Here is a 14,887-nt window from a genome sequence, read left to right as displayed (position 1 = left end):
TCGATGCTTTGCACTAGTTTGATAGCTATTTGACTGAAATAAATTAATTAACCTATCTCATTTATTGTTATTATTCAAGATGTAAATAAGTAGCAAGGTGTCATGATTTCATTAAGAAAGGAAGATTATGTCAAACGTTTTTTTATATAATATTGAGAAATGTTTGACAAAATTCTCCTTTCATAACTCAGTAGGTTTAAATTTTATCCTTCACTCTCAAGATTATGAGTTTTATTTACTGATGATTATACTCGACTGTTTGTTTGATGGTACTAAGAATTTGTTGCTCTATCAAGACACTTTCCCCATATTTATTCCCATATTCCATCTTGGAGTCCTTAAATTTTCCTTTTTTTCATACGGGGGACAAAGCAAAGACATCTTTCTTTGCATAATCCCCTGTTTGATGTTTTTCATTACTCTCACTAACTGTCTTCCTGACAGTGAACAAGAATTGATGACCTGATCTTACCTAAGAATGGAAGACTAACAGTGTCCCATGTCAGCTTGCATTCAACTAATTATAATTTTCAAAAGGAAAAGTACAGAAAAGTCTTCTTTGAGTAAGGTCATTGGTTGGTTGATATGCAACCGGAGTTCAGTGTGCAGCTTCAAGGATCAACAATGTTAATAGTGTCATGCAAGTGAATGGAAAAAAGAGATGGTAAATTTTGAGCCAGGAATTAATATTTTTACAGTCTGTGCAAAATTTTCATGATGTATGTACTTTTATTATTTTTTAGTTGTAGCATTGCGCTTCAACTTGCCAAAACTAGAGACAGTGTCCTGATCATTTCAACTGATCCTGCTCATAACATATCAGATGCATTTAACCAGAAATTTAGCAACACTCCAACAAAGGTTCAAGGCTGCGACAACCTTTATGCAATGGTAAGTTAACCCATCAACTTCCATGATCCGACTGTAAATTCTCCCCTCTAGCGGCTACACATTTCTTTGTAAATATGTTATGAGAATTTGGTTTTAGATCAAAATAACAATTTCCTTCTGATAAGCTTGAGTATTCTCATTACCTATTTGCTGGATAATATAAAGATATTGTAGGGAGAAGTTCAATGTTGATCGCGTCTGAGAGTTGAAGGGTTAATCATTATACAGCCTTTCATCAGCTTTATAATGCTTATTAACGATTTGCACACTTTAAATCAGTATAGATTTTCTCTATACTGTTCTCTTTGCATTTGCTTTGCTGCTGACAAGGAGAATTTGTTTAACAATCAAGAGCTTTAGTTGGTAATCATCTCTTGTATGTTTGTGACTGTAATTTGTGATTCAGGGGTGATATGGTAAAGAGAAATTAGTCGTTAGTGACCCTAAGGGTTAAAAGCTAAACACCAAAGTAGACATGTTTATTATTTTAACAGGAAATAGACCCTAATGTGGGATTTTCTCATCTTCCTGATGACCTTTTTGATGAGCCAGGTGAGTTACTTTGTGTATTTACCCATTCATTTATCATTATTTATCGATATTTATGGATATTTACTGAGCTGCAAAGCAGCTATGTAAATATGCACCACTTTTAACAGCACTATGGTGAATAATGTTTTAATTATAAACCATTATCGATATTTATGGATACTTACTGAGCTGTAAAGCAGCTATGTAAATATGCACCACTTTCAACAACACTGTGGTGAATAATGTTTTAGTATAAACCACACAAATGCAAAAAATAGTTTATTTCTCTGAATATATGGGGAAAAAATGGTCGGAAATTCAACTCTTGATGTGTGATTTTGTCTCATGGGCTGCTCAGAGGTGAAAAATACATGCTATTGACTTCCAAACTAGCCAATCAGCACACCTTGAAAAGCACTATTCTCCTTCATGATATATATATCTTATTAACCAAGCACGAGGGCCGTACTGGGAGAATATTGGCCTGAGGTCTTGACAGTATGGACCAAGCGCAGCGAGGTCCGTACAAAATAGAGCAAGGGCCGATATTCTTCCAGTACAGTCCCGAGCAAGCTTTGTTAATAAGAGATTTATTATATGACTGAAGTTCAAAGGGATACAAGTGCGGTATCATTCGGGACCATTCAGGACAGTGCCCGGTCCAACACTGAGAGAATATTGACCGGCAATAGAGCATTTTGATTGGTTGATTTTAGTTATTGGCCCTCTGACTGCCCGAGTCGTGTAATAAATAACAATAATTATTGCTTTTAATACTTGTCTTATTGTTGTTTTCATCATCATCATCATTATCCCTATCAATTGTAGTTATTTGTTATTATTGTTGTTGTTGTTGTTGAAATTTGCAAAGAAAAATTTGTATAATTATTGTTTTGCAATATAGCTGTCTCATATACATGGTCAATGTAGGTTGTTTGATTTGTGTTCTTTTCTCTGTAGCTTGAATTTCAAGTTGCTTTTAAGTATTCAGGACATCCTTGTTGTAGTTTGGTGGCCCACTGGTTAGTGCAGTGGTCTCTTGGTCTGGATTCAAGGCCTGGCCAAGTTATTTTACTCCTATTCGCCTCATGCTATGAAAATGAGCTTTCATTGGATAGGCCATTTAACCCAGATGTAGACTATGGTAGTTCGACAGTAATTTGCCAATATTGTGTGACTTTGTTTGTAGACTTGATGTCCATGGGTAAAAGTATGGTAAAGGAGCTTTTAGGAGCCTTTCCTGGAATTGATGAAGCCATGAGTTTTGCTGAGGTTATGAGGTTTGTCATCAACATTATCAACATTGCTGTCATCTTCATGAGTTAAATCACAACATGCAAGGGTTTCATCTTGATGGCTTGATCACAATAAAAAGTCGATTCAACAGTTTTTAACAAAAGCATTTCCCCAGATTGCCATTTCTTCAAGTTCTCCCAAGTATTTATCTGTTCTTGTTTGACACTCAGCTCAATAGCCCATTTCCGAATTACCCTTTGCCTTATTTTCAAAACGAGTCCTGGTGCTCATCCTTTCATATGATAATAAGTTTCCATTCACATGCAAATTTAACTCATTTTCACAAGAATGGTTGAGCACCAGGCCTCATTTTGAAAAAGAGGCCAAGGGTAATTAACCCCTTACACCCTATCATTGGTATGTATATCCTCCATACTGTTCTCTATACATTTCCTAAGGTGTTGACAAGGAGAATTTGTTTAACAATTGAGAGCTTCTTTAGTTGGTGATCATTTCTTTTATTCTCATGACCTTGATGTGTGATTCAGGGGTTATAATGTACGGAGAAATTAGATGTTAGTCATTCTTAGGGCCAAAGGGTTAAAGTCTCTATGACACCTATTTTTTTAGCATTAAATTATAAAATAGAAGTATGTAGAGGGTGTCTGGTAAGATTTGTGGGTGATTCTGATGTGTCTGTTATTTTACGAGGCGATAAAAGTCTGAAATTGTATCGAACTTAGGCTCCCCATATCTCTTTGGCCGCATTAAAGAGCACTGGAACCCGTGACGTAACAGTAGTAACACCAAGTTTATCAAAGAAGCAAAGTGAGTGTGGAAGCTACTGTTTACAATCGTTTTAGACAAAAAATGCCATTTCGATGTGTAGTTTGGGGTTTTTTGAATACCCCTGACTCTTCTCTCCACAAGATTCCTACTGTGACGTCATGGCACCCAGTCCCTCTTTACTCGGCCAGACATTTTATCTGCTGATTATAGAACTTGATAAAAAATTCAGAAAAGGGCAAAATACCACAAATGTTGTGAAAAAATGTTTAAGAGTCATTATAATTTGATGTAGAATAGAAAAAAAATAAGTGTTATAGGAATGATGGGAGAGCAATATACCCTACTTTTTTTCTTACCAGATATCAATACTTAACTTGTAAAAAGTTGATTACCAAACACTTAAAACTGCTGTTAGCACTCAATTCATGTCTTGGTACCAAAAACTTAAAATAAATGAAAGATGAGGTAAGTTATGCTTGTCTTGTGATCCAGAAATACCTTATGTGAAAGAACTCCTGCTACCCTTAATAAAAACCCCTGGCTGGTCCATACATTGCCTCTTAAAAGCCTCAGTGGCTGATTGATCAGTGATGAAAAATGATTATGATAAGGTATAAGTAAAACTTTTCAACTTTCTCTGTATGCAGGCTAGTTAACACGATGGATTTTAGTGTAGTGGTGTTTGACACAGCTCCAACAGGCCACACCCTTAGACTACTCGCTTTTCCATCAATCATTGAAAAATCTCTTGGAAAAATTTTAACCCTGAAGAACAGTATTGGGCCATTTGTCTCTCAGGTATGTTCCTAGTAACATATAACCACACCCAGAGTAGCTCATTGGGGTAACTTTAGGGTGGTACCCACGGCTATTTGTGACCCCTATCTTTGTCAAGTGATTAATCATTTTACTGAAACAACCATGCATGCCTCCAAATGTTTGGTACGGCTTAGCTTATGACAGCTCTCATCTGGAAAAGTATGCCTATGCTGTAATAGGTTATTTGAAGCTTAATGATGAACTAGCATCGTGCAATCAGTGGCGACTAGGAATGATGTTTGGGGAAAAGTCATAAGTGAATTCTGAACGCTACCCTTTTTTTTAAACATGGTTTTATATCAAGTCGAAATTTCCAACTTGCTAGTTATCTTAAGCCTGATGTAAAGCTGGGGGGTTAACATTGTGATGGATTGACATACCATCCAGGGAGGGGTAATGATGTTCCTACTTGCTTCATGCCAAGGAAACGGGGATCAGGTCCAGTTTAATGGGCCACTTGGCCTGAGTGCAGACTTTTATCCTTAGCTTCTAGAGGTTTTAAACATGTAACTTTTCCCCACAATATCCATACATTATCCAGCAAATAGGTAATGAGAATACTAAAAACTTATCAGGTAGAAGTTGTTGTCTTGATCTAGCAACGAATTCTTGTAACTAATTTACAAGGAAATATGTAGCTGCTAGATAGGAGAATTGATAATCAGATCTCGGAAGCTAAAGAGTAAATTCCTATCTCCTGTCTGCTGAACAATCTAAGGAGATTTTAGCTGAGGATAAGCCATGAATTACATATGACTAAAGGCTGATAGTTTCTAAAGAAACTGTTTGGGGCTGCGTCGGTGGGGGTAACGAAATAATTTGAATATATCAACAAAGTTGAAATGGTAAATTGGCCACCGTTACGATTATAAAAGCTGACGTTTCGAGCGTTAGCCCTTGGGCTAACGCTCGAAACGTCAGCTTTTATTATCGTAACGGTGGCCAATTTATCATTTCAACTTTGTTGATATATTCAAATTATAAGGAGATTTTAGCTGAGGATAAGCCATGGTTGACCTAATTTACATAGTTGACTTAATTTAGTCAGTGTTTTTGTTTTTTTTTTTCTGCTTGTTGTTCAGTTTGGCTCGTTGCTTGGTATACACGATATGAATGCAGATCAAATGACCAAGAAGTTAGAAGATACTCTGCCTGTGATACAGCAAGTCAGTCAACAGTTTAAAAATCCGGTAGGAGAAAAACTACTCTATTATTACCTGTGAACAGAGGTTTTCGAGAGTGTTGAAAAATCAAAACCAAGAACGAATGAAAATTTCACCAGAAGCCAATGGAAACTCAGAGTAAAATCAAGTTAACTGCCTAAAGCGCGGGAAAACGCGGGCGACCAAGTCGCAATTGGTTTTAGCTTAGCATCCGATTGGCTGAGAAAGGGGGTGCGAGTTTTCAGGACCCATCACTAAGGACCGGCAAAAAAACCGCGTTACTTTTGACAGTCAATGGACCAATAACCGATTTTAACTTGAAAACTTTCTTTCAGGATCACACCACGTTCGTATGCGTTTGTATAGCAGAGTTTCTGTCCCTTTATGAAACAGAGAGATTAGTTCAAGAGCTCAGCAAGTCAGATATTGACACGCACAACATCATTGTCAACCAACTGATTTTCCCCGACAAAGAGAAAGGTACTGGTGATTTTAGATCATTCGCTTTGATAAGGGCACACTAATGGTAATTGCTTTCCATCTCCCCTCCATGGCTTAACTGGCTGAAAAACATTTTTGCTTCGCGTAAGTTAAATACGTCACGTACATGGCTTACTGCAATTTGCAAAACGAAACGAAACGAAAATCTGTAATTTTGCGAAATAGATATTTTTAGTTTGCGAAATGGAAATGTGTAATTTGGAAGTGAACCCCCCTTTTTGAAATCGATAGCACACAAGTTTAAACGAACTAGAGACGGTTTTGTTCAAGTTGAAGGATTCACTTAAAATTTCAAGTTCGTCATTTAGAATCCGTTTTAACGCTTTCACTCTCAAAATCACATTAGTAATTCTCCTTAATGTCTGCCATACAGTCCATCCGATGGACAATTTTCGCACCACTTTGAATAAAACTAAGACTTTTTTCCTTCTTTTACAGCATGCGCGTTATGCCAAGCCAGATATAAAGTACAGAATAAATACCTTGAGCAGGTAAAAAAAAGTCGTAGTAAATTATTACAAATCTCCACTACTGAAGAGAACGAGCAACCGACCAGGGTAACAATAGAGAACTAAGTGATAAACAAAATAGGATTAAGGATCGATTTTGCCAGCGAGAGTGGGCGAATGAAAACACAATCTAAACAACGCTAGAGATCGAACGAGTGTACGGGAAGGAATGAAGAAAGAGCGAGCGAGCGAATGTACGAGGAGGAACGCGTTCATGAACAAATTAACAAACGAATGAAGGAACATGCGAATAATGGCCGATGGACGGCCGAACCAATGAACGAGCAAACCATTGACCAAGCGAACAATGACCGGCGGACGGCCGAATGGACTCACGAACAAACGATCGATCAGGCGAATTGCGGCCGAAAGACGGCCGAACAGACGAATCAACCAACGACTGACCAAGCTTTGAATGGCCGATGGACGGTCGAACATACCAACGAACGAACGATTGATTGAGCGAATTATGGCCGATCAACGACCGAATGAACAAACGAACGTAATGTAATATTTCTAGTAATAGTCAAGTTCAACTTTTTTCTCATTTGTTTTTTATAGATTCAAGACTTGTACGAAGACTTTCACATTGTATCCCTGCCTCTCTTGGCTCACGAAGTGCGAGGTCAAGAAAAACTTGAACAATTTTCCAGAAATCTGATGACTCCATACTCCAAATAAAATGTGAAAGTTAAAATAAAAAGGAAGAAAAACAAAAACAAAACAAAAACAAAACAAAAATCAAACAGACAAACAAAACAAATCGAATAAATTGTAATAATTCTGGATGAAGAGGATGTTAGTACAATAGTTACACAGAGTGGATTTTGTCCAACCTCGTTCCCAGGGTCTCTCATCTTCCCGCCCCTAGGGGCAAAAAGATGAGAGACCCTTGGAACGAGGTAGGATTTTGTCACACTGTGCAGTGGCACAACGGCGAGGCGGAATCGAGTGTGTTACTGATATTCTTACCAACTTTTGACGTCTTTCTTCTGTGATCTCTTACTTAACAGACCCGCTGCAACGTGCAACATTGTTCCCTGGGCTTTTTCCCTTAGCTAAGGGAAAAGGCCCTGGGAACGAGGTTGTGCAACGTGGAATCTGTTTGTCTTCTATAACAAAGAACCAAAATGTGGTTAGTGGTGACGTCATCTATTCGTATGCCCTAAGAACTAATTAAAAAAATGCGTGAATGATTCAGCTCAGCTTATAATTCACAAAAAGATTACATGTTGCCTGGCGTTTGTTCAATAATAGATCGCAAGTAACGTCAAAAAGTGTAGCCGAGTGTATCACTGATCTTCTCAACACATTTTGACTTCTTTTGACGTCTGTTACTGAGCAGACTCACGGCAATATCAGAGGCGAATCCAGGAATTTTTTATTGGGGGGGGGGGGGTCCAAACTTTGGTTCAGAAAGGACTGTTGGACCGTTTGAGGCAAATTACTTCTCCCCCACACCCCCTCCCACCAGTCGCGGTTGCACGTTATAATTCCTTGGCCGCTTACCGTTTACTTGGATTCATTAAAAAAATCAGCCAGTTAAAAGTGATATACAATCCTGCCTCAAAGTTGTAAGCGTCAGGTTTGATAGGGGGGGTCCGGACCCCTCGGACCCTCCCCCTGGATCCGCCACTGCAATGTGGAATCTTTTTGTTTTCTTAAAAGCAAAGAAGGTAAATTTTATTGCTGACGTCATCTATGCGTGTATCCTCCAATAGATCACAAGTAAGGACCAATCAAATTGTGTATAGTTCAACTTATTTTATGAGCAAGAATATGCAGATATTATATTTGTTGTTCTTCAACCACACATTTTCTAGCCGTATGATGTACCGATTTCGTTACCAGCTAAAAATATATAAATTATTCCGCTCCTTTCCAATGGTGTAAAACGCCTGCGTTGTTACATGGAAAAAAGGAAACAAGTTGAAAAACCCTGATGGGCCCCTGCTTCGCGTTACTTTATAAGGAAAACATGATCGTGTGGATGTATGTTAGAGCCAGTTCACACCAGATTCTCATGCGTTATGTACAGGGGAATGCATAGCGAGAGAAGAGAATTGATTATCAGATCTTGAACATTGGAAACTTTAAATAAAGTCTTCAGATCGCAAACAAAGTTCACCTTACAGTAATTACCGAATGCCTGACCTTAATGTCGAACTCAGGGTCTAGTCATTAGGCTAGTGTGAACTTTGAGGTAGGGCCTGTGTACCACAGACTCGCTTGGTTAACTTCAGAGTTTCTTTTCCAGAGGAATAGCTTTTCTCTTTATGTTAGCATGATTTTGTCGTTTTCATAGCATAACTGATCATCAATCGTCTCTATTTTCTTTTTGTTTTACTGGTTTATTATACCACAGTTGACTATTTGCACAGCTTCTTCACACCTCCCTTTTTTCTTTTAATTGTCCCCTAGTGCACAAGCGAAACAGAGACCGTGAGCGAGGAGGAGAAAAAGGCTTTGCGATAACTCTTATGCATTAGCTATGTTAGGAAAACAAAACAAAACAAAAACGTACACAACGAAAGAAAAAAAAATTAATAAAAAAACACTGTAGACAGGCTATCTCGTGCCTTACAGTAAAAGTATAGATTTGTCCGACAAAAAGAGAAAATTGCAACAAAATTTCAATATAATGAAATTTCAATGATCTATTATTTTTCGAAAATGCAGATATTTTTCAAATGGCGTTTACTTCATCCGAGCGGTAGAATCTCAGTCTTGTACAACATATCATTGACATAATACGTAAAGAGCGTTTGTATCCTATTTTCGAATACAACCGTCATAGGAGCATAAGCTGAAAGAAACGATAGACGTATATCACAGCTGCTGTTTTCTGAGGGAGAAAAAAAGAACAATCTCACAGTGGGAAATTTATCGGCATAACTGTACATCGAACAAAGCAACCGGCGCGTATCTTGAGTTCAGTTCTGAATGCAGTCGCCATACGTTCGAAGATGCCGTTGCGATCTGCGGTTGATCCGAAGTTTCGGATTCCCGAAGTCCAAGACCCCTACTTCGTTTAAAGACTTCGCTGTAGCCAACCAAATTGGCTGTTCTACTCGTCAAGTCCCGAATATTACCGAAAAGTAATTTCTCCTCACGACATCCAGAATTGTGGAGAAGAGAAAATGGAAAAAATTAAGACGATCAACAAAGAGCAGTTGATTTGATGTTTTTCCAAAATCTACCAAATTTTACTATGGAGCACTTCTCGATTGAGTGTCGCAAAACCAAAACCAAAGTAATTACAACGGCCAGTCAGAAGAAAGGAAACCACCCTAAGAGCCAGTAAGCACTCAAAGCAAAAACAAGTAAGCCGCCCAAAGCGCGGGAAAACGCGCGCGACCAAGTCGTGATCGGTGCTAGTTTTACGTCTGATTGGCTGAGAGGGTGGCGCGAGTTCCCTGGACCAATCAAAGGGGCACAAAAGTTAAGACCTATTTTTTTTTTGGTCAGATTTGGCGTGGGGGTTGATAATGGTGCAAAACGCAAGATGCGCTTTAATTGTAGCTTTTTATTACGAACTTATCATTGCCATTTTAGGATCCTATCTAATTTCTCAGATAACTTTCCACCATTGCCGATGCAGTCAAAGTCCACAACTCAGCCCATAGCTGATAAAAAGGAAGGTCCCTATCACCACCACAAATGATCACAAAGGAAAATCCTCTAACAATCATGACACACTATCAAGTAGAGGGGCTATGAGAATTAACGAATAATCAACTAAGCAGTTACAGCCTCGGTATCACACCAAATCCTTACAGCCTCGATACCACACCAAATTCTTACAGCCTCGATACCACGCAAATTATCAGAACCGGTCAGTGGAGACATTTATAATCATCAGATCCTGTATCTTGGAAGTGAAAAGGGTTAGAGATGTTTTCACTAATTTATTAGTTATTTTTTATCATTGTCTTTTTCTGCTGGCATATTCGGCGCGAAATAGCTATTCACAATTTTTACAGCATTATATTACAATTCACATCGGAATTCTTCCCGTTAAGATGTTTCTGCCTTTTGGCCTCTAATTACACTCCTCAAGTCCGTACAAGGGTTAAATACAAAGCCAATATTTAACAATAGTGTCCTCTTCTTATGTACAAATAAAATAAATACAATATATAAGTTAAAATTTAAGCCGTGAGTTTTAAAGGCCGGCGAGAGGAGCAGAACACGGGGGATTTATCAGTTAGCTTGCCAGTATTTTCCTCCAAAACTTTTTTTTTCCGTACCCCTTGACCACTTCTTCTTGGAAATAGACTTCTTAAACAAACTGGAGTAAATTGGAGATTGCCCCATCACTGGGACAAAATTCTCGTCGACCTCTGAAGCGGTTGATTTTTTTTTTAAGAAATTCATTCATAGATGAACAGTGCAAGATTACAACATAAGCACTTGAAAGTTCAAGAGAAAAAAATTTTTTCTAGTCAACCATATGCAGCGATCAAACAGTTCGTCCCGCTTATCAGGGGTCTTTTGAAAGACCTCCTCCTGGATTGAGGTATGACGCCCAAGAAAGTTATATTTTGTGCCGAGTATTCCATGACAAATGAACTCTTGTTAATATACTCGACACCTTATCCAGTCGCAGCAACCTAGCAATCATGTTTCAACAGAGTTGTACAAGCGAAGATGGCTAAACTTCCTCAATCTGAAGTTCGATTCTAGGCTGGTACGCGTGACTTTAAAAGAAAAACGTTCACTTCACACTCTTCTGTTGATTCCACAAAACACGAAGTTATCCAAATCCGTCTTCATAGATTCCGCATTTCCTTGTATGATTGCAGTCTTGTATCGCAGTTCAGATTTACTGAACAAGCCAAAGACAAGGTAAGGGTCAAAAATAATTCAAGTCAATGTAAAACATTAGTGCTTGCAGGCGGACCAGAGCGAAGATTCTAATTTTTCAGCCGCTATTCGTGCGTTTACGTAAAGTTTTAAACAGCAAGTAAAACAGAATACTATTCAACCATTTCTCAGGACAAAAAAGGAACGCTTCTTGAAGTCCGGTGTGTACATCTTGGAAACTCGTGCCATTGAATCATAAACTCTTTAATCCTTAGTCTTCCCCTTACACGTTATAACTTTCTTCCTTCCAAGCTTCTTGGGGCAAAATGCACACTTAAAATTTGAAAGAAACCATCGTTCGCTTCTTCCAAACGGAAATTTTCCATGTATTTCCTTCGTTCCTTATTCTAATCTCCTTCTTTCTGGCTATCTTGTTCTTCGGGTTCCTCGTCTTCGTCTTCTTTCTCTTCATCCACCTGGTCTGTATCTTTTTCTCCGCCTTTCTCTTCTTCATCGTCAAATTCATCGTCCGCTTCACAGCTACGGCTGCTACTCACATACTTAGTCAGGTCTGGAGTTTTTCCAGCAACCACTTCTCTTAACCTCTGTAATCTTTTCTCGCAGTCGTCATCTGTGCAAAGGGAAAAAACAAACAACATTAGTCGAAATGTCATTCCACTCTCAAAGTACAAACCTCAAAGATGTTGACCTTGACATCGACTGCTAAGTACACCGTGTTAGACACTGGCCGCAGAATTTCCCGAATTTTACATGGATTTCGTGTTCTCTCGCGCAAGTCTCTGGTTCAGTGTAGTTCTTTTCGCTGTTTGACACTGGATACACATTTCCCGCGCTCAGGAACGGCTGCCAAATTTCCTGTGTTTGGCACAGGCTACCAATTTCCCCGCGCTCGACACCGATTGCCTACTTTCGCGCTCCATTTCCCATCGCGCTTAGTGCTGGTCGCATCATTTCCCGCGCTCGACACTGGATACCTACTTTAGCGCTTGTCAATGCACAGGTCAAGCCTTTTCTCCTACACTGCGTATTATCACCCACTCACCAGACGTTTCAGGCTCTGATTGGTCGATAGCTTCTTTCCTTGTGCCCTGCCAACTGACTCGCTTCTCTCTGCCAGATGAACTATGTTCCCCAGGCTTCCTCTCCTGTTCGTGCTTGGGGACCTGGGCATTGTACCAGTACCTATTGTCCTCAATACGCTCTAATATCTCAATGGCGTCAGGATGTACCAAGTCGCCCCAGGTTTCCCAGAGCGGTTGGATAACAAAGTCGATAAACACCACCTAGTACGTGAGGGGATAAAACACTGATTAAAGTAACGTACAGACGGCGAATAGAAGGGGAATTAAAATTAAAATTATCGACGCTCTCGCCTCTAAGCTTTTGACCGATGTTCCAAAAGGAAGACACAAACTTACTGAAGAAACAATTTCAAACAGCACCAACAAAACTATTCCAGTTATTCAGTGCTGTTTTATGCGGTCATTTACTTCTCAACTGTTGTTTGGTCACGTCACACACAGGGAACAGAGTGTATTGCGTAACAAAAAAATTAAGCTGAGTAGGAGCGTATACCATAACTATTATTTATTTTTTGGGAATTGTGGGGCATTGTGGGGGCTAAAATAGAGATTGTGGTGGGCTAAACCTTGCACGCTCGCGTGATTTTGCATACTGTTTTGTTGCCGTTTCTGACAGTTTTTATTTTCTCACTGCCCTCCAAAGTAATAAGTAAATAATTGTAGGACAATTTATGTTTTTGGGCATAAACATGTTTTGAACTCTTCTCAGAGCTCATTTTAACCCTCCCACTCGAAAGTAAACTCTATTGTTTTAGTTCACCGTAATCTTACCTGGGATTTCTCTATAGAAGCGTTGTGTCTGTCCATCATTGGACTGATTTCCATTCCCTCGATGTCTCGCTCTCTGTCACCCTGAGATTAATCAAGCGGCAGCTCGTGAGCCGAAGTACAAAGTACAATCTATCAGGCGCACTACGTGAGCTAAGTAGGACAGCTTCAGCACTAATAATGACCTTAGAGCCGGGAGAAGACTCATACTAAGGGAATGCATGGAAAGTGAGAACAATACTGAGGAAGGATGAAGAAGAGAAAGGAAAATAATGGGATTAGAGGAAAAAGACTGTCACGGATGGAAGGCGAAGTGGGTCGCGGTAGGAAAGGCGAAAGGATGAGAAAACGGGCATTAGCAGAAGATCAGTAAGTGAGCATAGAGGTAAACAATGAGAGATACGAAATATAAATAAACGGAGTTAGGGTTTAGCAAGAGTGCGCCATATCAGCCGCCTCCCCCCTCCCCTTCCCTCCCCTCCCCTCCCCATGGCTAGCCTTTAAAAAGTTGACAACAAACCTGTCTAAAGAATTCCTCCATTAGTCTGTCGACCCACTTTCTATACATTGGAAGAGGCTTGGCGGGGTTACTAAGATCAGCACAATGTACCAAGCACTTGAGAACCTATATGACAAATATCCACAAATGATAGTTGACGTTAACTTCGGGTGGAAAAAATTCTAAGCAGAGTCTCTTACTGGGATTTTTTTCCTCTTTTTTTTTTTTTCTTTTTTCTCGATCGGATTAAAGACCCCAAGCTTCGCGTTCGGACCATAAATCCGAGCAGTAAAAACTCGTTCTATAATTTGCGGTACGGACCGAGAAAACAAGGTTAGTAAAGGGGTATTGTTATTATTACTATTGTGCGTAAATGCTGTTAGGCTCACCTGCATTCTGTCAGTGGCGTTGTCTAAACACAGCACTCCACTGCCAGCCACCTTCTTGCTTTCGACCATGGTCTTTAGAGAGGCTAAAAGACTCATGTGCTTTGCGTTGTCAGTCGCGAGTACCTAACAGAATCAGACCAACATGACTCAATCACATCAAGTACCTCTGTGAAATGTATAATATATAGATTTAGCCAAGCCTAAAAGCGGAGCTCCCAAGGTCGTAATATTAATGATAACATGAAAGATGTTCATTTGCCAAGACTCGCCTGAGACATCCCTCCCTTCGTTTTGATAGTCTCCCCTACCCTACCCGTGTAATCTGAAGGCACGTACGTACGTACGCTCGGTCAGTCACGTGACAATCAAACAAAAAGAGGTTGACCATATTCCATGGGTGTGGGGCCCTTTCCCACGCGCGCTTCGCGCTTCGCGCGCGTGGGAGCCCCGCTAACAACAACTTGCCGACAGTGAAGTGAATATATACAACTCATTCGACAGTTTTACATATTATAAGCGCGCATATTTTGCGAGTTAAAAAGTACTTTCAGGAGCCCTGTAGGGGTGACGAAAAGTATGAGCAACCAGTAAAACGTCTTGTATCATATATTAAACCGGCGAATAAGTGATTTTTTATTCCACTACTATTTCATTTTCTCATCTTTCGCCTTCTAGCTTTCGAAACATATCCTACGGCCTTATCTAAGTATCGTATCAGTCGCATGAGGCGTGCGTGAAAGAAGAAAACAACACAAACGAAACTACAGAAGTGTTTTTATGACCGACAAAAAATCTGAGCGCTTAAAAATTCGTTGCTTTCAAAGCCAAGCTTAAAAGGGAAATAAGACCAAAGTTTGGATCATTCTGTGCGGCGTTTTCGTTA

At 39.5% G+C, this 14,887-nt stretch overlaps 2 protein-coding genes across 10 annotated transcripts in view; one reads left to right on the top strand and one right to left on the bottom strand.

Annotated features, from left to right (window-relative positions):
- The window catches only part of LOC111335413 (ATPase ASNA1 homolog), an 8,731-nt gene extending 479 nt beyond the window's left edge, over positions 1-8,252 (top strand). Inside the window, exons 2-9 of the mRNA XM_022941310.2 lie at positions 744-891; positions 1,386-1,443; positions 2,612-2,702; positions 4,095-4,245; positions 5,349-5,456; positions 5,765-5,909; positions 6,369-6,421; positions 7,001-8,252. Coding sequence (XP_022797045.1) covers positions 744-891; positions 1,386-1,443; positions 2,612-2,702; positions 4,095-4,245; positions 5,349-5,456; positions 5,765-5,909; positions 6,369-6,421; positions 7,001-7,120 — 874 coding nt within the window. The 3' untranslated portion in view covers positions 7,121-8,252. The remainder of the gene's footprint in view (positions 1-743; positions 892-1,385; positions 1,444-2,611; positions 2,703-4,094; positions 4,246-5,348; positions 5,457-5,764; positions 5,910-6,368; positions 6,422-7,000) is intronic.
- A 2,080-nt stretch (positions 8,253-10,332) lies between these two features.
- Positions 10,333-14,887, bottom strand: part of LOC111335412 (3',5'-cyclic-AMP phosphodiesterase 4C) — a 45,107-nt gene continuing 40,552 nt past the window's right edge. For all 9 annotated transcript variants that reach the window (XM_088737913.1, XM_088737915.1, XM_088737914.1 and 6 more), the window contains 5 exons: positions 14,005-14,127; positions 13,637-13,741; positions 13,120-13,200; positions 12,309-12,549; positions 10,333-11,876 (listed from right to left, as the gene is read on the bottom strand). In XM_088737913.1, coding sequence (XP_088594039.1) covers positions 11,653-11,876; positions 12,309-12,549; positions 13,120-13,200; positions 13,637-13,741; positions 14,005-14,127 — 774 coding nt within the window. In that variant the 3' untranslated portion in view covers positions 10,333-11,652. The remainder of the gene's footprint in view (positions 11,877-12,308; positions 12,550-13,119; positions 13,201-13,636; positions 13,742-14,004; positions 14,128-14,887) is intronic.

Source organism: Stylophora pistillata, chromosome 11 (genome assembly GCF_964205215.1).
Source record: "Stylophora pistillata chromosome 11, jaStyPist1.2, whole genome shotgun sequence".
Taxonomy (NCBI): Eukaryota; Metazoa; Cnidaria; class Anthozoa; order Scleractinia; family Pocilloporidae; genus Stylophora; species Stylophora pistillata.
This window is presented reverse-complemented; position numbering and strand designations above follow the sequence as displayed.